This window comes from Nannospalax galili, unplaced genomic scaffold (genome assembly GCF_000622305.1).
Source record: "Nannospalax galili isolate Female #2095 unplaced genomic scaffold, S.galili_v1.0 scaffold666, whole genome shotgun sequence".
In the NCBI taxonomy this organism is placed as follows: domain Eukaryota; kingdom Metazoa; phylum Chordata; class Mammalia; order Rodentia; family Spalacidae; genus Nannospalax; species Nannospalax galili.
Genome location: NW_008356473.1, coordinates 1767570 through 1788043, shown reverse-complemented (window position 1 = coordinate 1788043; position 20474 = coordinate 1767570). Strand labels below are relative to the sequence as shown.

General features: G+C 39.9%; 1 protein-coding gene across 2 annotated transcripts in view; it reads right to left on the bottom strand.

The window, feature by feature from the left end:
• Elp1 (elongator complex protein 1) overlaps window positions 1–20474 on the bottom strand; it is a 60427-nt gene that overhangs the window by 37297 nt on the left and 2656 nt on the right. For both annotated transcript variants that reach the window (XM_008854649.2, XM_017803640.2), the window contains exons 4-13: window positions 19000–19081; window positions 17860–17940; window positions 15604–15689; window positions 11708–11804; window positions 11350–11440; window positions 10240–10363; window positions 9356–9449; window positions 6370–6600; window positions 4926–5096; window positions 3253–3352 (exon numbers count right to left, since the gene is read on the bottom strand). In XM_008854649.2, coding sequence (XP_008852871.1) covers window positions 3253–3352; window positions 4926–5096; window positions 6370–6600; window positions 9356–9449; window positions 10240–10363; window positions 11350–11440; window positions 11708–11804; window positions 15604–15689; window positions 17860–17940; window positions 19000–19081 — 1157 coding nt within the window. The remainder of the gene's footprint in view (window positions 1–3252; window positions 3353–4925; window positions 5097–6369; window positions 6601–9355; window positions 9450–10239; window positions 10364–11349; window positions 11441–11707; window positions 11805–15603; window positions 15690–17859; window positions 17941–18999; window positions 19082–20474) is intronic.

Genomic DNA, 20474 nt, shown 5'->3' with positions numbered 1-20474 from the left:
TTTGGATTCCAAGGCAAATCAATAGCAGTCACTTCAGAAGTGGGTCCCTAGTATGATCTGCCTACTCAGCCAGCTGTCCCTGAAGTCAGCTTCTCCACTACACACAGCCAAGGGCCAGAGTTCTCTCTACAGAGGAGTCCCGGCTCTGAGTCTCCCCAGTGTTTTCCCAATTCTTTCCCAATCCAACTCAAATTTTTCCCTCAAGAAAGAAATAAAGATTCATGTCCTTATGAAATATTCTCTAAATGACTTTAACTTACCCTCCTCTCAATTATTTTTAGGAATGAACCTACATTCTAACCAACAGCTTTGTAAAATTTGGGTTGCAGCACTCTACGTAGCCACATGACTGAATGTAAGGGTTTCAAAAATTTTGGTAATAGCAAAATTTTTCTGAATACACAATGACTAAAAATGAATTCAGTATCAAATGTATAACGAACGCAAGGTATTTGGAGCAGCTCTCATATGCTGCATCACACAACTTCCCTACAGCCTTGGTTTGAACACACAACATGCATGCTCCGCAGTGCACATGTCATCATGCCATGCAATACCAACCGACACTGCCTGAAACACTTCAGTTCACATTTGAGATGATTATAAGTTATGAATCGCACTGTTTTTCCTACACAATATTTTTTTTGTTCTTACAGAATCATAATGGTTTAATTATGGAAAACAAATACTTTTTAATATTTTTGTACTGTTGTTCCTCAGCATGTTAAGTATCAAATTACTATACTATTAGATATAGTAGTATGTTGGAATGTTTGATTTTAAAAATGGCTGTCTGAATAGTTGACTTGACTGGCATTAGAAAAGAATTTCTGGGGCTGGAGAGATGGCTCAGTGGTTAAGAGCACTGACTGCTCTTGCAGAGGACCTGGGTTCAATTCCCAGCACCCACATGGCAGCTACAAACCGTCCTTAACTCCAGTTCCAGAGGACTCTGAAGCCCATCTTCTGATCTCTGCCGCACTGCACGACACAGGTGCACTCACATTAAAAAGAGAATTGTCAACAACTTCTGAAATGGCCCTAAAAATATTTCTGACATTTTGTAGTATGTATACACAAAAAGTGGTATTCCCAGAAGTGATAATTATAAAATAAAAATATCCATCAACTCTGAAAAATACTGAAAACACTCCATGGTCTACAAAATCAAATCAGCTAAGATTTAATTATTTATGTAAAATTAAATGAGCAGATGCATCTCATCAGTATGTAAATTTGCTTTTGTCTTTAATAAATAGGATGTACCAAGGATTTAAGGTGTTTATTCTTGTGGGGGATGTGTGTAAGCCAGAGGACAACTTCTGAGTGACATCCTCAAGAACAGCAACCTTTGACAGGGCTTCTCAATGGCCCGGAGTTCACCAATTAGGCTAGAGCCCCAGGCATCCTGTCTCCCACATCCCCAGTACTGGGATTATAACTGCATGCCACATGTCTGGCATTTTTTACATGGGTTCTGGGGCTTAAACTCGGGTTTTTATGGAAGCCCTTTACTGACTTGAGCTATCCCCCCAACCCCAAGGAATTGTTTTAAAATAAATTTATGATTGTCAGTAAATGTTTGATCTCTATACTTACTGTATATGTCTAGATACCCAGGTTCAAATACAAATTATTCAGGAGAAAAGGGGATGAGAGTGAAAAAGTTTAAATAGCCCAATTCTAAACTGCCTCAAGTCTTTTTAACATTTTATTGATTTATTTTCATGTATTTTGAACATATGTAGGTGCATCACATGCATGCAATACCTGCCAAGATCAGGAGAGTTAGATCAATTGGAATGGGAGTTACCAATGGTTATTAGCTGCCACGTGGGTGCTGGGAACAGAACCTTGGTCCTCTACAACAGCAGTCAGTGCTTTTTACTGCTGAGCCATCTCTCCAGCTCCTAAACTGCTTCACTCTTAATCTGTCTTACACCTATCTAGTCATTTTAAGTTGGATGCTAAAATTCAGATCTGGAACATTCCCCCCAAAGGCTCATGTACTACAGCTTAGTCTCAAACCTCTGTGCCAGTACAAAGAGTGAAAACATTTAAGAGGTAGAGGGAAGTTTTAGGTCACTAGAATAGCCCCGAAGAAAACTGTAAGGACCTAGTCTTTTCCTTTCTTTCTTTACATCTAGTCATGAGGTGACTAAATGGGTCCCAATTCATATACATTTGAAAACTATGTATTTATTTAATATATGACATATATTTAGGAAACATTATCTACCTTCTAATTTTATTCCTTTATTTGCAAGTACTCTATGAGTGGTACTTTTAAAAACATTTTCCTTAAGCCAGGTGTGGTGGTGGTACACACCTTTAATCCCAGCACTCGGGAGGCAGAAGCAGGAGGATCTCTGTGAGTTCAAGGCCACCTGGTCTACATAGTGAGTTCCAGGCCAGTTGGAGCTACAGGGAGACCCTGTCTCAAAAAAAATAAAAATAATAAACGTTTTCAACTGGATACAGTGGAACGTACTTTTAATCCCAGCACTCAGGAGGCAGAGGCAGGCGGCTCTTTAAGATCAAGGCCAGCCTGGTCTACATTGCGAGTTCCAGGATGGCTGGGGCTATAGGGAGACCCTGTCTCAAAAACACAAAACAAAAACAAAACAAGCATATACATACATACATACACACACATACACACACACACACAGAGGCATGCATGCACGCACGCACGCACGCACACACACACTTTCTCACAAAAGCAGAATTATAATTTCGTATGTGTCTTTTTACCAAGCGTATTGTGGATCTGAGGTGCTCATTACAGTCAATGACTTGAAATGCTGTTTCAATGGGAAAATGCATTCTGATTTCAACTTAGGAGCCTAAAATTCTAATACCCAGAAGTCCTAGAATCTGGAATGAGACCAAGACAGAGGGTGAAGTGGGGCATTCACACTAGCAACCTGGTACACCCCCATTTATGTAAGAGAATGCAACTGTGCCTTACTGTCTCATCTCTCTCACACAATTCCTCTTGGAGAACCAAGAGTAGTTGTGGGAATGGGAGTCTAGGTTGGCATTCATCTCTACCTTCCTTGCCACCCACTAGACTATATGATAATCGCAAGGTAAGTGACACAAGCATGCTGGAAAGCCAGGACTCACTCGCCTGCTGCGAGTCTCTACTTCACTCCCCTCAGCAGCAAGCACAGAATAGCAACCTGGTGAATTTGGGACAAAATGCTGGCTGATTCTGTTCCCAGAGGTCCAAGATATTTAAAAACCTACGTGTATCTCTTTTCCAGATGTGGTGTTTTAAGGGGAACTTTAAATCCATTTCCACCTACAGCTCCCAGTTTCACTGTGGGGTCCAAGCCTGGCTTATCACCTAGAAAACAAAAATGCAAACACTGTCAGCGCAAACTGTCTCCTAACACCAAGAGTGTACAATCTTACAACTCATGAGTTCTAGAAGGCAAGTAAAGTAATCCAGAAAATAACCAACCTCCACCTTCCTTAAATTCCCACACCGTTCAGGCTTGACCAAAACCTGTTTTCCATTAATACCATGTCAGTCACAATCTTCACCAATAAAAGCAACCCTTCAGCAAGGCTAGGTCAGGGGCATCTTCTCCACACTAGCACTCTATCCCCCCTACAGTGGTCACTCATCTCTCAGCAACCTCACATCCTCCAGTCCTTAGCACTCATATTCTCTTTCCAGCTGTTAACCTAGTTCATGGCACAGCAGCCAATACCATCCTCTAAATACTCTGTTCCACGACCTCTAATGGGCCCCAGCTAACTCCGAGTAAAAGCCTTCCAGGCCTACAAGATGATGTTCCCTATCATGACCCCACCAACCACTCTTCCCTAATCTGCCCTGCTGCAGTCATTTTGACTTTCTGGCTACATCCTAAACACAAGAGGCATCTCTGTGGCTTTCCACTGCTTGGAATAGTCTTACCCCATATTTGCATGCTTCCCACTCTGATTCTCAGCAGGTCTCTGTGTAAAGATCACCTTCCCAGAGAAGATTTCCCAAATGACTTTAAATACAGGTCACCTTCCCCAGCAGTTCACTATCGTCCCCACACTCTCCCTATGTCCCTCTCTTGCTTAACTTTTCTGCACAGCACTCACCATCTGACAGACTATACAGCCTGGATAATGAACCTGTTAATATCATTTATTTAAAAGCTATTTTAACAAGTTTAAGAAAGACTATATATAATAGTATTTTACAGTGTGAAACTGAAATCAGAGAAACTGGTGATATATCTAAAGAGAATTCATACATAAAGTAGGCTGCTCATTTAAGAAAAGCTGGTTTGAAAGTGGGGAACATTATTGCAATTAACTAGCTTCAGTTATTTTTTCTCAACAGCTATCTAGGTTTGTTTCTATTGAAACGTCAAAAGGTATTTGAACCAAAGCTACCATTGCTATACGGTATAACCATAGAAACTCACAAATAAAACCAAATTACTGGTTTTCCAGTAGACTGGGAGTAGGAGCTGGAAGACTTGGTATTGAAGCCCCTGCCCATTCACATGCTCAAGCAAACTGCAATACCTCTGGTATCATATACCCTCTATAAAGCAGGAAAAAGCCATTTCTGACATAGCTCCTAGGAAAAGGGAGATCAGCTGAAAGTATGTGCAAAGGCAAAGGAAACAGGAAAGCCCATTAAAGAGGTGAGAAGAAGCTATGTTATTTCCTGAGTTAAATGTTATCCTTAAGTAAGTGACTCTTTAAGATCAATAAGGCAGAAGGAAATGTTCTTAGGAATTAGACTAGGATTTAGGAAAAGATCAAACTGCAGTCAAATTAAACATCATGACAATGAAATCAAGTATAGACTTTATAAATTTTAGAAACACTGGAACTAAGATAACTTGCTTCTGTGGAGGAGGAGGGGGAGCTGGATTCAGACTATCTTAGTAAGTCTTTTAACATACCACATTTGTAGACAGAAATCTGGTTACTGGCATCTAAGACAGCAAGGTCATTACTATTTTCGAGGTGTGCAGAGAACATGACTTGATTCACTGGGTGTGGGTTCAGCAGTCGGTAAGTACACATAGGAGGTGGAATCACGGTCTGCCGGAAGACTGTTACCAATACCCTGTCTGCACAATAAAGAGGAGGATTAGATGTGTGGATATTCTATGTATAAAAATAGGCACTAAGTGATAACTGGTAGAAAGCATATAGCAGTTCTTCAAAAGATTGTTTAGTATTTTTCTCATGAATAAGTTTGGAAACATTGTGAGTAGGGGAGGGGTTCTTTCTGTTATCTGGCTACTGTGGCCTCCAGACCTAGACTGGACTTTGAAGTTTGAGGTGCCAAGGATTAAGGCCAAAAGGTCAGGAGGTCTGAGTTCCAGCTTTAAACATGGGCCTGTTATGAAGCCAGACTAAACTAGGATAATCAATACCTTCAAAGTCCTTAAAGCCAGCAATTGGGAGGCTGGGGCAGGAGGACTGCCATGTTTCTAAAGCCCCCCAGTATTAAAGTGAGTTCAGTCAGGGATACATACCAAGATTCTGTCTCAAAAGACAGCCCCCACCACCAAAAGCACTTTTCTATATAAGATTTAGTAAAAAGCCAGGACTAAGTTCTCTATACAGAACACGATTACAGGATTGGTATTACAACCACCATGCAGAACATAATTAGTATGCCAAGAGTTCCTTTACATTGTCAGCAATAACTAAACTGTCCAATTAGGCAGCTATTTCATTCACCAATCCAGCTCACCACCCCCAACTCCACTACCTAATTAAAAATTACCAACCCAAGCTGGGTGTGGTGGCACACACCTTTAATCCCAGCACTCTTAAGGCAGAGGCAGGTGGATCTCTGTGAGTTCCAGGCCAGCCTGGGCTACAAAGTGTGTTCCAGGCCAGCTGGGGCTAGAGGGAGACCCTGTCTCAAAAAAATAAAAACAAAAACAAAAAAACAAAAACTACCAACCCAATTCTCTTAAGAGACAGACGTCTAGGGCTTGAACTAAACACACTAGAGAAAGAGGTGATTCACAAGTGTATACATCAGGCAACACAAGTGGAGTGCATAGGTCAATACAAGGCTAAGACACCCAATCTCACAAGGCTCGACTATTTTTTGCAAGGGAACAAAACCGTTAGATTTTTTTTTAAGGCTAGACAAGTAAATGTATGACAGTCACAAGCACAGGAAGGTCGGATGAGAAGGAACTACAGTGCTCAGCAAAATATACACTCTACCTACCTAATGGCACTCACTCAATCAGAAACAACAAACAAGTAAAAATAAACCAAACGACTGAAAGATTTCCCCATTGTTCTGATTAAGCCATCGCATCTGCAGGCCCTGGCTCAGAACCTGTATGTTCATGGACACACTTCACAGCAACTTACATCCATCAATAACAGCCACGTTTGCCAAGTCACTAGAATTATTTCCTGAGCTCCGATCAGTGGTCCAGTGCCAATCATAGCACAGGTAATGCCAACCCTGACAGAGAACATGCAGCCGGTATGGTGTCATGGGGTCCCACAGCAGAGATACAATCTGGCTCTTCCCACTGGTACTGAAGGGCAGACTTTGCTTGAGATACCAATGATAGTTTCCCACGGTCCAGAGCTGAACTGCAGTGGAGAATGAAAAGAAGGCTTTCAGAGGCTGGGTGACCAGAGTTCACATCACTTGTAGACTGGGACATAATTATGTATGTTTCAAATAACTCTTCTCCCTGTTTGGGCTCTTCATAAAATAACTGAATAATAATCAATGCTAAAAGTTTTCTACAAAGACAAAAATACCACACATCACTTAGGTTATAAGTACGTGTTTACTTTTCTCTCTACCTTTAAACCTTATAACTATGAAAGAAAGTGAACAGAAGACAGCATTTTAGTGAGTTTTCTCCAAGCAAAGTGGAACAGAAGATAACCAGATAAAAAGTACAGCCTTGCACCACCCAACAGGGATACATGCTGAGAAATGTGTCATTAATAGGGATCATATAGTTCAAGCACCACTAAGTATACTTACACGAGGTCAGACCATTGCCAATGGCGATACAATACTATGGGACCCCTACCTAACATGTGGTCTGTGGGTTTAACATCCTTTCTTGCAGGTGTTTTGCATGCAATTATGTCCCAGGCTATCTAATACTGACCAACATCCAGCTGCACAAAGATTAATATGCACTCAATCATCGTAATATGTATTAAAATTGTTATGTCCAACCTGGCCTTTATTAATAGAAGACACATATAAGTTAAGATTTTAGTTACATTATAGAATGCATTTACTTAACCCGTTCCCTACTCTAATCTATCATGCTACTACAGTATTTCTACATAGACATGAGTTGGTCAGTTAGACCCTAGGCTCATACTCATGAGGACAGGTGCTGTAGTTTTTCTTTATAGCATTGTTACCCTGAGCCTATCACAGTGTTATCACTTTACAAATGGTTAATCAGTGGCTCTCAAGAGGTTGTATATTAAGTCCATTTGGAAGTTTTGGTTGGTTTGTTAATTTTCACAAGGTTCTGGGTTCAATCCTGAACACCATCAAAAATTAATTAAGAAACTACCATGGATTCTGTATCCCAACAGAATGAATCCAATTCTGAGATAAAGCCTGGATGTCACTGTTTTTATTAAAGGTGCAATCAGGGTTGAGAAGAAACAACGCTGAATAAATGAATGAAAAAATTACTTAACTCTATCTCAGTTTAAAAGGTTTAATTGTTTAAAAAATTTGAAAGCCGCTTAGAAAATAAGCAAAAAAACTTCAAAAAACAAAAATGTTCACTGCATTGATGCTGATCATAATGAGAAGTTAATGCAAGTATCTAATAGCAAAAAAGTTAATAAAATGGCACAGCTTAGTACACAACAATCTAAAATGAAGCATATATGCATATGAAATGGAAACTTGCTTGTGATAGTGTCAAAGCAAGTTATGAAATAGCATGTAGCATGCCTATACTTCTAAATAAAAATGAGATCCTATGTATACTGACATATACATACAAAAATGCAAAAAGTAGCTGGGTATGGTGGCATAAACCTTTAATCCCAGCACTCAGAAGGCTGAGGCAGGCAGATTTCTGAGTCTGAGGTCAGCCTGGTCATGAGTTCCAGGCTAGCCAGGGCTATATAATAAGATCCTGTGTGAAAAATAATTAAGTGGCTGGGGAGATGACTCAGTGGTTAAGAGCACTGGCTGCTCTAGCAGAAGACCTGGATTCGATTCCCAGCACCCACATGGTGGCTAACACCTGGCTATAACTCCAGTTCCAGGGGATCTGGTACCCTCTTCTGGCTTCCTTGGGCATTGTATGCACAGGTACATTTATATATACGCAGGTAGAACATTCATACACATAAAATTTCAAAAAAATTTTTAAATACCTAAAATCAGAGAACAAGATAATTTTCACAAAGATTATTACTGAGTCCTAGAACTATAGTTTTGTTTGCTTTTCTTTTTCTCATTATTACTAATATTTTCATTAAAACTTTAGATTGCAGTTGGGGCTTAGCTCAGTGATAGAGGGCATGCCTAATAAATCCAAGACCCTGAGGTAGTGTCCCAAGACTGAAAAAATAATAATAATAAACAAAAGAAAGGAAATAGTATACTTATATAAGTCTATACTTAAATGTGTATATGTCTATAAATCTTAAAATTCAAAAAAAGATTCTTATGTCCAATCTAAATTCACTCACTTCACAGTATTCTTTAGGTTGATGTTATTTCTGCAGTGGTGCTATCCAAGTAGACAAAGCACTGATGACCGGTGGTGGCTAAGTTTGTGTGTTAACTTGGCTAGGGTGTGGTGTCCTAGTCAAAAACTAATCTACATATTATTGTGAGGGTGCTTAGGTGGTGTGATTAACATTTACAATTAGCTGACTTTAAATAGAGCAGATTACCCCCTATAGTATCAGTGGTCTCATCCAACAAGTTGAAAGCCTTAAAGGAAAAACTGAAGGTTCCAGAAAAGAAGAAATTCTGCCTCAATACTGTAACACAGAAATCCTGCCTTACTTCCCAGCCTGCCCTAGGATTTCAAACTTGCGACCCCCTACAAGCACATAAGCCAATTCCCTTGAAACAGATGCATCCACACCTCTCTTACTCTCCCCTCTCCTCTCCTCTCTGTACCCCCTATGGGTTCTAGTTTTCTGAGAACCCTGGCTCATACATAACTGAACCTTAAGTGATCAAAACCTAACCCTCTCCCCATGTGCATCTAGGGACTTCCACTTCATTGCTTTCACTGAGGGACTAAGTAGAAAGAATGAAGGATGAAGGAAATCCCACAATCTTCTGCTTTCAACAATTTATGAGGCCTGCACCCAAATAAGACAACCATCATACCATAGCTTTTCAGGGTAGAACTGTCTTCCCTCTGAAGCTCTTCCAGCCAAACAGCAAGCACAGAGGAATCTGCATTCCACAGCAAGTCATTTACCTAGAGGGGAAAGACATCCTAGACCTTTAGTTATTTATTTATTCCAAGATCTTTACCACAACAGCTGAATTCCCTGCTCCCATAAACCAAGTAATCCCGCATTACTTGAACTGACTTCTAGCTGTAAATTGTTAATCTACAGTCATTACATAAAACTGTTAAATATGTCATTAAATAATGGACTTAAAATATGTATTATGCTTAAAGAGTCCAAAAGACTTCACACTTCAGCAGGACGTAAATGGTATAGAAGCTACTTAATGATGAAATATTTAAAACGAAAAGTGTACTGAATACTGGAAAAGTTATGGTCATATCTAAATAAACAATAAATATTAGTATTTTTTTTCTAGTGTTTAGAAGAAATGCCACTTCTGTTTTGCAAAAATGTCTTTAGAGACACAATGTTTTCTGTTTTGTTTTTTAAATCCAGAAGCCACTATTTCTATACCACAGTTTCTATTTAAAACTGTATCAAACACGGGGCTAGAGAGATAGCTCAGTCGTTAAGAACACTGACTGTTCTTGGAGAAGACTCGGGTTCAAATCCCAGCACCCACATGGAAGCTAACAACTGTCCGTAACTCCAGTTCCAGGGGATCCGACAGCTTCTTCTGTCCTCTTCAGGCATTGCACAACACAGGTACACTTACTTACATGCATGCATAACACTCATATACATAAAAAATAAAAATAATAAAATGTTAAAAAAAAATAATTGTATCAAACACAAACCTCTATAGCTGAGGAGAATGCACTAAACTGGATGGAAAACAACTGAGACATTTACCTTAACCTCATCTTTGAGGAAAGGAAGAGTAAACTGTCCATGAAGAAGTCCATTTTTCTCAAAAAACACAACATCTTGCTGATTGGGTTTATCTTGAGTAGATGCAATCAAACTGCCTGAGGGTCTTAAAGCAAAGCCAGTGTTAGTCCATATAAAAGTTCCCCATTTTCTTAGGAACAGAGGAGATTTAACAAGAGTTTTTCCTAGCAAAAAACAAAAGCAAAAAAACAAAAATCTTTCTCCAAGAAAATGTACTGTTTCTCTGTGGTGCTGGGGTCATGGGGTTTTAAACCCCATGTGTCTGTCCTTTGTCTCTTGGCAAGAGTTCACCCCAGTTATATGTATGAAAGGCTCTGCCCGGAGGAAAGGGTGACTCTTCCTACATCTGCCTATAGATTTCAAACTGCAACTGGGTGATTTTTTTTCCTTCAAAACCTAGCAAATTTTCTATACCATGCCAAGCACAATATCCTAACTAATCTATTTCCTCTTTAATTACGACTTTATGAATATTCCACATTTAGGTAGGTTATTTAAGACGTCTCTACTGAAAGCATCTCAGTTCTCGTCTTACTCATATTTGTCTCCGAGTTTTCATTCAAATGCACAAATAACACCCAATGCCACCAGGTAGAAAATAAGATGACTGTAACCCAAACTAAGTAGTTTTGTATGTAACAGATGCTACTAAGATAAGTGCCTTCTTCTAACTATAATGTACATGCAGCCAATATGACAGGCAAGCTGTGACCTACACAGGGTACCAGACCAAGAAGGCGAATGAAAGGAAGCTCAAATTTGGCCTGTGGGTTTCTAAGCAAGCAGACCCCTACTGTTGAAATTTGTTCAGAAGGAAGCTCTTTACCTAGTTCTCACAAAAGCTTCATTTGCCCCACAGACCTCACATACTGACCTCCCTTCTAATGGAAAAGAAGAAAGAAAGAAGACAAACACAGGACCACAGCCAAATGAAAGAGAAAGTATTTGTCTCCTGAGTTTCCATTCATCTTCCTGTGTCACCTAAACATCAGCTTTCTATGGGTACCACACCCCTACATCCTGATCCCAAGAAGCTGTCTGAGAAGTCCCCAGGTTTGCTTTCCTACTCACTTCCAAGCCAGGGAGGGTCCCAGTCCTGCCACAGGCTCACTGGTTGATTGTAAAGCAAACTCTCGGTTCCACACTCTGATTTTCCGAGCCCCTGCATGGAAAGTGGAGTCAAACAAATAGATGCACTTAAAACAGTTGGACAAATCTCAAGTACAACTTCCAATCATTTTCTTCTAAGTTGTTGCTTAGCAAGTAAGGATGATGGCCTCAAAGAACTCTTTGAATCTTATATTATTTGGCATCTATGGCAGCACAACTTTACTTATGTTGTACAAGTAATGTTCTACTCAAAGGGAAGAAAACTTTCCTAAAGTTTAATAAGGTAAAGAAATCCTTCAACTATAATTTATTTCCATACCTGTTTCTGGGCAAACAACACTCACAGCAAAAAACTGTCCATCCCCACGCCACGTAATTTGTGATTTATGGTCATCCCAGGGCAAGGCAGACTCGTGCTAAAGAAAGAGACATCATTATTACTGGGGAATCTTAAATGAGCCTGAACCCAACAAGCCTCAGCCATTAAATATGTATCTTTTATATGAGGTTGAAGCTATTCAGAATCCTCAGGAAACCTTCTAGAAGGGCACTTAGAGCAAAAAAGCAAGAACAATTTAAATACAAAAAAACAGACCTTTCTTTGGGCATTTAAGAGTACAGCAAATATAGATATTAACTATAATAAGCTGCTGGGTGTGGTGGTACACACCTTTAATCCCAGCACTCAGGAGGCAGAGACAGGTGGATCTCTGTGAGTTCAAGGCCAGCCTGATCTACTTAGTGAGTTCCAGGCCAGCTGGAGCTACAGGGAGACCCTCTCTCAAAAAGATAAAAAACAAACAAACAAACAAACTATAAGAGGCATATCAGGGAAATAATGCTCCATCTATCTAAACATAAATGCAGTTTTTTTTCATTGTGGTGTAAGCCTCACAACAGGACAGAGTAAGGTGTAGCATGGAAGGAAGATTTCCAGTACCACTTGCTTCTCAATGCAAAGCCATGAAGACAGCAGCCCCTGTGAAAGGACAAAGGACCACCTGAGCACTCCTCACAGTCCAGTGGCTGCTCCAATTCAAAATGCTATTAGCTTGACTCTGCAACAGACTAATCCTGACTATACCATAGTTTCCTAATAAACTGCCCATTGACATAGATAGAACACACACTTCCTCTAGTGAAAAGGTTAAGGGCTGAAATGAGTTAACAAGGAATGTACCAGCACAGAACGAAGGATACAAAACTGCAAACAAAGAGATGTACTTAAAACATTGCAACACATCTCAAGTACAACTTTTTATGAGCATAGTTCATAAAAATTTCTACCTATGATTATACTTCCAATTGTTCAGGCCTAAACCATGGCACATCTGCAATCCTTTCTCACCCCATATCTGATCTCTGCCTTCAAAATGTTTCCAAAGTCAAGCCACTTTTTACCACCTTCGGGTCTCTCTCTAGTCCACACAGGGTTCACTGAAAAGTGCTTCCCACATCCAACTGTGTTCCCCTCAATCCAGTGAACACAAGAGCCAAAGTGAGACAAGAACAAGTTAGAGCCTGCTGCTGTTGAAAACCCTCCAATGGCTCCCTGTGTGAGATGGAGTCAAAGCCAAGGCTGCAACTCTGGGCCTCAGTGTCCCCCGCCTCACCACTGCTCTCACTTCCTAGCCTTCCATGCGTGCTTCAGGGACATACTACCACACAGGTCTTCAAAGACAATACAGCTGACCTAACGGTGGTGTTACGGTGTTTAGTACTGGTGGTCCACTCTGCCTGAATGTTCCTCCTGGACACTGACCACCTCACTGGCTCAGTTCCTCCAGGTCCATAACCAAGCAGCACCTCCTTAGCAAGGCCATTCCTGACTTCCCATCTGCTGCTACCTGCTCTCCTTCCCTTCACAGCAACTTTAATTCCCTGAAATGTTATACATTAACATTAGCCTAGTGTCTGTGCCCTCCAACAGAAAGTACATGCCTCTACAGGGGATTTTTTTGTTTCCTATTATATATTCAATGCCTCAGAGTGCAGCATATATAGATGCTTAATAAACACTACTTCATGAATGAAAGATCAGTCATCCAAGAAAGCAGGAAAGCATAGAAAGCAACCTCTTGACTTTCAAGGAGCCAGCAAGGTGTACGCAGGGAAGAGCCTGAAAGACAAAGCAGCACAACCTAACACCAGACCACTCCCATGAGGAGCTGCGCTGACAAACCCATGGATTCCAAAATCTGTTTCCTGAAGAATGTCTAGGAACTTTCAAACCAAGATAAGGCCTTTAGAAAAAAAAAATCATCAACAAAATGCAGAGTAGTGTACTGGACAATATATGAGACTGCATACAGTATATCAGAATGTATTAGGTTTTGTCCCTATTGCCTGAACCATTTTATGTCATTAATAAAGCTTAAGTTTGACAACGTTAGATGATTCTTACACTAGCAAGTACCAGGAATAAAAGTTTTTCTCAAAATTAACAGAGCATGGAGAGCTGCCTTATTCTGCATATTGTTGTCAATTCCCTTACACTACTGGTTTAACAACTTTAATGGAATATAGTTTACACATACAAATGTGAGGCTGGAGATAACGGCTCAGTGGTTAAGAGCACTGACTGCTCTTGCAGAGGAACCTGGTTTGGTTCCCAGCACCCACATGGCAGCTTACAAGTGTCTGTAACTCTAGTTCCAGGGGATTCTATGCCCACTTCTGGTCTCACAGGCATTGCACACTCAAATACATGAAGGCAAAACATCCACACACATAAAATAAGGCAAATTTTTAAAAAAAAAAATACACAAATGTACAGAAATTACCTACTTGGTCAAATTCTTTTGGTTCTTCTGCAAATTACTTTTAAAACAGGCCAACTTAGAAATTTGTTTTCCTGAGCTAGACAATGATAGAACTTACAAAATAGTTATTTGAAATAAAACCTATGCTTTAAGTTTCAAAGGTTATTTGTGTGCTAAAATAGAGCAGCAACTATCACATGACTGGCTATTATGTGCTAGTGTGTGGTAGCTATTTCAAATATTACTGCCTACTATGTGCTAGTGTGTGGGAGCTGTTCCATATATTACTGCCTACTATGTGCTAGTATGTGGTAGCTATTCCATATATTACTGCCTACTATGTGCTAGTATGTGGTAGCTGTTCCATATACTACCGCCTACTATGTGCTAGTGTGTGGTAGATGTTCCATATATTACTGCCTCCAGATAGCAACATTGACATGAGAAACATCATTATGTCCACTTCACAAATGGTGACAAATGTTAGCAAAATTGTCACAGTCACAGTCACAAAATGTCTTGATGACACTGTAAGACATAGTTCTCTAACAGAGATAAATTTCCTCTGTACAGTACCATGGATAAACATGGCACATCTTCCTGTGGCATTTAATTTCCTCAAATCTGAATTTTTTAAACCTTCATCGTATATAAATTAAAATATAAAGCAATGTGAAAGCATGCACTGAAACACTTCTCCAGGTGCCCTGGGAGCATACTTGTGTTAACACTCCTGCCTTCAGGATCTCTCAACATTAAAAGGTTGAAACCCCTGTCTAGAATCTCTAAGACATCAAAATGTGATCTTCAGCATTTTCTAACTAGAAAGAAAAGAAACAAAGAGTTTCTTTCATAATAAAAAATAAGAAAAATACAACTTTTAAAAAATGGTACTGGGCTGGCAGGACAGTTCAGAGGGTAAAGGCAGCTGGACTAAGCCTAAAGACCTGAGTTTGATCCCCAGGACCCACATGGTGAGAGAGAGAACTGTTATAAATTGGCCTCTTGACTTCCACATATACACACATATGCTGCACCTACATACACAAAAAAAATAAATGATAGAAATGTAATTTTTTTTAAAAATGTTAAATGGTACTTTGTGGAGGAAAAGTCTGAAAACATATGGATGGTCAACAGTAAGTACAGGACAGAACCTCTCTCTGGAAAGGGAGAGGAAGGGCTCCATGGGGCCCTGCATTTCTCACAATGCTTTGCTCAGGTAGTCAATACTAGTTTGAATTTTTCTTTACACTGAAAAATGTCACAAAGCAACTTGACAACAAGAAATGTGAGTTTCTAGGATAACTCATTTCCTGAGAGCTCCAAACAGCTATGGTTTCATTACGACACGAAAGATCTTGCTATCACTGACCTTTAACCAGAGTTCTAAAGGATGGGCGAACTTAACATCTGTTCAATCAAAGTTTCTTATCTATTAAGCCCATCTTACCATTGGCATCTGAAAAGCTGCTTGCCTGCCTTCTGAGCCATGGAACTGTGTCTCCTTCTTGCCCCATCCAACAGTGATAAACTTGCCTAAACAGCAGTTTATTGAAAACAAGAAAGACAAGTAATAAGCGAAATGAAATCAAATAAAAGCAGTTTCACTGTACTGTAAATGAAGGCAGTCACTGACAATTATCTGGGCCCTAAGGCCTCTTAATAAATTGAGCAGCAGTCAATATTTTTGAAACTTAGGTTCTAAATAAATGCAGCAATGATTTTGGCATTAAGTCAAATGTCCTTATCTTGGAAATATGACACAAGTCAGAAATTTCATTAATGATTGTTCAGAATGAAATATGAAGAATTTATACAATCTGTCCATGAATAACAAAGCAAATAAGACAGTAAGAATGAATTTCTGATTTTCATTTTTAAATCAATCTAACCTTTCTGCTCTTAGAATGGACTACAGATCATCAAACATAGCTCCTCGGGTAGACTTAACTGTGACTCCCTTGTGAAAGTGTCCACAATTAGAACACAGTATTTTTGCTTCCTAAGCAGGGTTCTTTCTGTCACCAAAAGCAACCGTACTAGTAAACAAAACCACCGCAGAAGGCAAATCTAACCAAAATCTGTCCCATTTGATCCTGCACTTATGTCCTGGCACCCCAGCATCCTGCCTTACTCCCAAATCCCAGAATAAGCCTGGATGTTGCTATGAAACACCCCCCACGCACCAAGTCCCAGCCCTTGTCTATCAAACACAAGTTAACCGAGACTCAGCTCAGGTCAACCTCATTGTTCAGTGACTCCTTCTGAACTTCTCTTATACTATCCTACCTGTACATCAAGGTGTTACTGAATTTAGAATGCTTCTTAAGGAAAAAGCGAACTACTTAATCATTTTTCAACGATATAGCTGGTTTCAGAACAGTTATCCAAAGGTACTCCTAAACATACTTTTTAAAATTTTATATGTATGAGTGTATTGCCTGAATGTATGTAGGCGCACCCGGGTCGTGTAAAGTCCACAGAGGTCAGAAGAGGGCATTGGATCCCCTGGAACTGGAGTTACAGATGGTTGTTGGCCACCATGTGGGTACTGGGGAAAGAACCCAGGTCCTCTGCAAGAGCAGCAAGTGCTCTTAATCACTGAGCTGTTTCTCCAGCCCCTGGACATACTACATTTAAAGGACTAAATAAATTTTATCTTTCTAAATGATTTCTCAGAGTTGATGAAGTCAGACAGTATGGACTCAGACCTCAGCCACAGTTCAAATACTTCCTTCCAATAACTCTCTCCAATCAGGCCAGCTACCCAGGGGCTTCCAGTTTGCTCCTTACAGTCAATAAGCATTTCCTCCTGCCTCCCCTTCCAATACTCTCACAGCCTCAAAGGCCAAATAATCGGGTGGATCTTAGCAAAAAAAAATTTTTTTAATCTGACAGTCTAATGAAAACGGCGATCCAGATCTAGTTGGCAGGAATGACATACGGCCTGCTATTCCACGTTCTTGTTGGCTCCCCGAAATCATACTCCAGAAATGTTCTCCTCCTTTTGGCTTCAACAGCTCCTTTCAGTGTAACTCTGGCCTAAGTCTTTCTTAGGGTTTGGGTACTAACTATTTGGGAAACCTTAACCACAGGCGTTTATCCTTCAGACTACTAAGAAAGCCAACTCTTGGATCTTAATATAAGAGCTGTGTCTTCAAATGACAGAATGTATGAACTCTAGTGGGGGGTGGGTTATGGGAGGGTGCCAAAGGGAAAGGGGATATAAAGATGACTTTCTGTATGAAATACACAAAAATTCAATTAAAAAATTAAAAAAAAAAAAAGAGCTGTGTCTTTGAAGAACTGAGCTGGAGGGATAGATGTCTCAGCAGTTAAGAGCACTGGCTGCTCTTGCAGAGGACTCTGGTTCGATTCCCAGCATCCACATGGTGGCTAACAACCATCTATAACTCCAGTTCCGGGCATTCAAAGCCTTCTTCTGACCTCTGTGGGCATTGTAGGACACAAGTGCACTTACATACATATAGATAAAACACTCTTACACATAAAATAATTTAAAAAATAATAAATGAAATTTTAAAAAAAGAAAAAAGACCTGAGCTGGATTCTGGAAGTAGGCTATAGAACATCCTAGTGAGAATTTAAATTTTACAGTTCTTTGGGCCTATGACAAGTACTGCATATTAGAAAATGACCAAAACTGAGAACTCAAGGTCACAAAACATTTCAAAGTGATACTCACCTTCACCAAAATCATCCTGGTGTATCTGTTGCTCCATGATTGGTTCAAAGTCTCTTGTCATCATAATCAGGGTCTGTTGACCTGAGAGGACACAAATCAGAACAATTTTATTTTCAGGTAACGAATTTGTCAATCCATAATCGGCAGCTCATGACAGATACCACTCTACCAACACATAATTAGTGTTATGGCACTGTAAGCTACAGCGCCAGATAGCAAGAGTTACAGCTGGAAAAGGCTAGACAGAATGCATACATGCAAAATGCTTTGAGAAACAAGCTCTGACTAAGTGAGTCACTAGATGCTTACTCTTAGCTATTATTAGTGTAAAACAACATATGAAGTTCTCCTAGCCATTCTCTACTACTTTAAGCATTCCTAATTCCCAAGACATTTCTTCAGATACATACTGAATTCACTTGGAATAAAGCCTCTCAGAAATATGTAACAGGAATTCAAAAGGGCCGTAAAAAACTATTTACTGGGACAGCAAGATGGTTCAAGGAGCAAAGGCACTTTGCCACCAAGTCTGTCAACGTGAGTTTGATCCTTGGAATCCACATGGTGGCAAACTGACATCTACAAGTTCTCCTCTGACCGCCACACCAACGCCATGGCAACATGCACCCACTGGCTTATGGTTACTATCGAGGTCGCTAGGGAGCAAAGTGAGTCTAAGAGCAAAGCTCTTACAAGAGGCTCAGACGCCTGTGACAGCATCTCAAAGAACAGCAACAACACCAGGAAAGTGAATAATCAAGAGGAAAGCCACAATGTTGAGACTTAAAGGCTTAACAGGTTAAAATTCAACTGCGCACACACAAAGTAAACATTTTAAAAAAAGAATTTGTTTATATCAACCCTTGTTCATAGAGTGAGTTAAATACTGCTGACTTTTACTACTGCAACTGTGAACTCAGCACATTCTTCAGGTCTTAAAATGTCTTTCTAAGTCCCAAAGACTAAAAAAGCTGCACAAAACAACTTTGTATCGTGTTACAGAGGCAAGATTTAATACAGAAGAAATACATTAACTCTACATTATAATCTGTTCCAAGAAGCTTTTTGAAACTTGAGAACCCTCTAATGTGTTAGGAACAAGTTTTATAAAGGTCAGTTGGGCACCAATGAGAATCTTACCTGTAGCAAGAAGCACCAGTTCTTGGTCAGGACTCCAGCTCATGACAGAGATACCACTGGCCACACTCCCAACACATTCAAGCTGCACCAGAGAAAATTGAAAAGGGAAGTTCATGACATCACTGTCTCAGAGAAGATTTACTATGGACTTAATTAACACAATCAAAATATATACACACACAAAGGTAGAAGGGTACAAAAGACATGTCTTCAGTAACAGGTGTCAAGACACAAGACATGAGATTAACAGGCAATAGAAAAGTACATGCTATTCTTCCTCAGACTGTCTCATGAGTGAGATAAAATGATAGCTCTACAGGAGGTATAGGGTTACTATCAAGGTCTCTGGGAATTAAGTGCGTCTAAGAGCAAAGAAATAAAAGAGGCTCTGAGAGAGTCTGGGAAAGCTTCTCAAAGAATGGCAACAGGACCAGGAAAGAATGATTAGGAAGAAAACCACAGTGCTGAGGCTTAAAAGAGGGTAAAACTCAACTGCAGCTAAAGCTGAAGTACAGCAAACACAGGAATGACAGACAAAGGTGAAGGAATTTGGGGAACAGAAAAGAGGCTGGTCTGATCAGGCACAGAAGGGAGCACAGGCTCTGTCTTGCAGACAATGAGAAGCCACAGAAGGGGATCAGTAGCAGTCAACGGAGATAAATGGACTGGGCCTGGAATCAGGAAGAGTCTCTGCAACGCTTTGAAAATAAAAACCTAACTTTAAGTATGAGAAGTACTATATAATTTATACATGATTCACTTGTGACCATTTTTGCCATCAATGAGGTCAAGTTTATTAGGATTCAGTGGAAAAGAGTGAGGATGCCAAACTTAGGCTATGAGGACTGAAATTCCATCTGGTAACTGGGTGACCCAGACCTCATTACTTAAACTGTCTGAGCCTCAATTTCCTCTTCTAAGCATGCAGAACAAGCAACCTCACAAAACCATAGTGAATAAATAAAATTTTGCATTAAAGAATGTGAAAAAGTACTGGATACAATGTAAACATTTAGTAACTGTAAGTTGTAATTATCCCACTATTAGTAATACTGTAACTCCTTCACACAACCAGTGCTAGAGATCACAACTAATGGGGTAATCAAAGACTTTTTTTTTTTGTAGGTTTAGACATGGTTGGCCTGGAACTTTGTAGCCCAAGCTGGCCTTGGTTCATGATAACTGTTCTACCTCTGCCTCTGAGATTAGTCTTGAGAACTCCACAGTGCCCAGCCTCAAAGAAGAGTGTAAAAGATAAAACAATTCTAAATGCTTATAATTAGGAAGATAAGGATAGAAGCCCAGGACTCCAGTCTTAAACTAATGCAGAGAAAGCAAATGGTTGCAGTCTATTGCCCCGGGGAGTCTTAGAATATGCTTTCAGTGCATTACTATACACTGTAATTAGTGATACAGTTACACATACAAATCATTAATAAATAATATTAATATGCAGTAGTGTTAGTGCTTGTAGT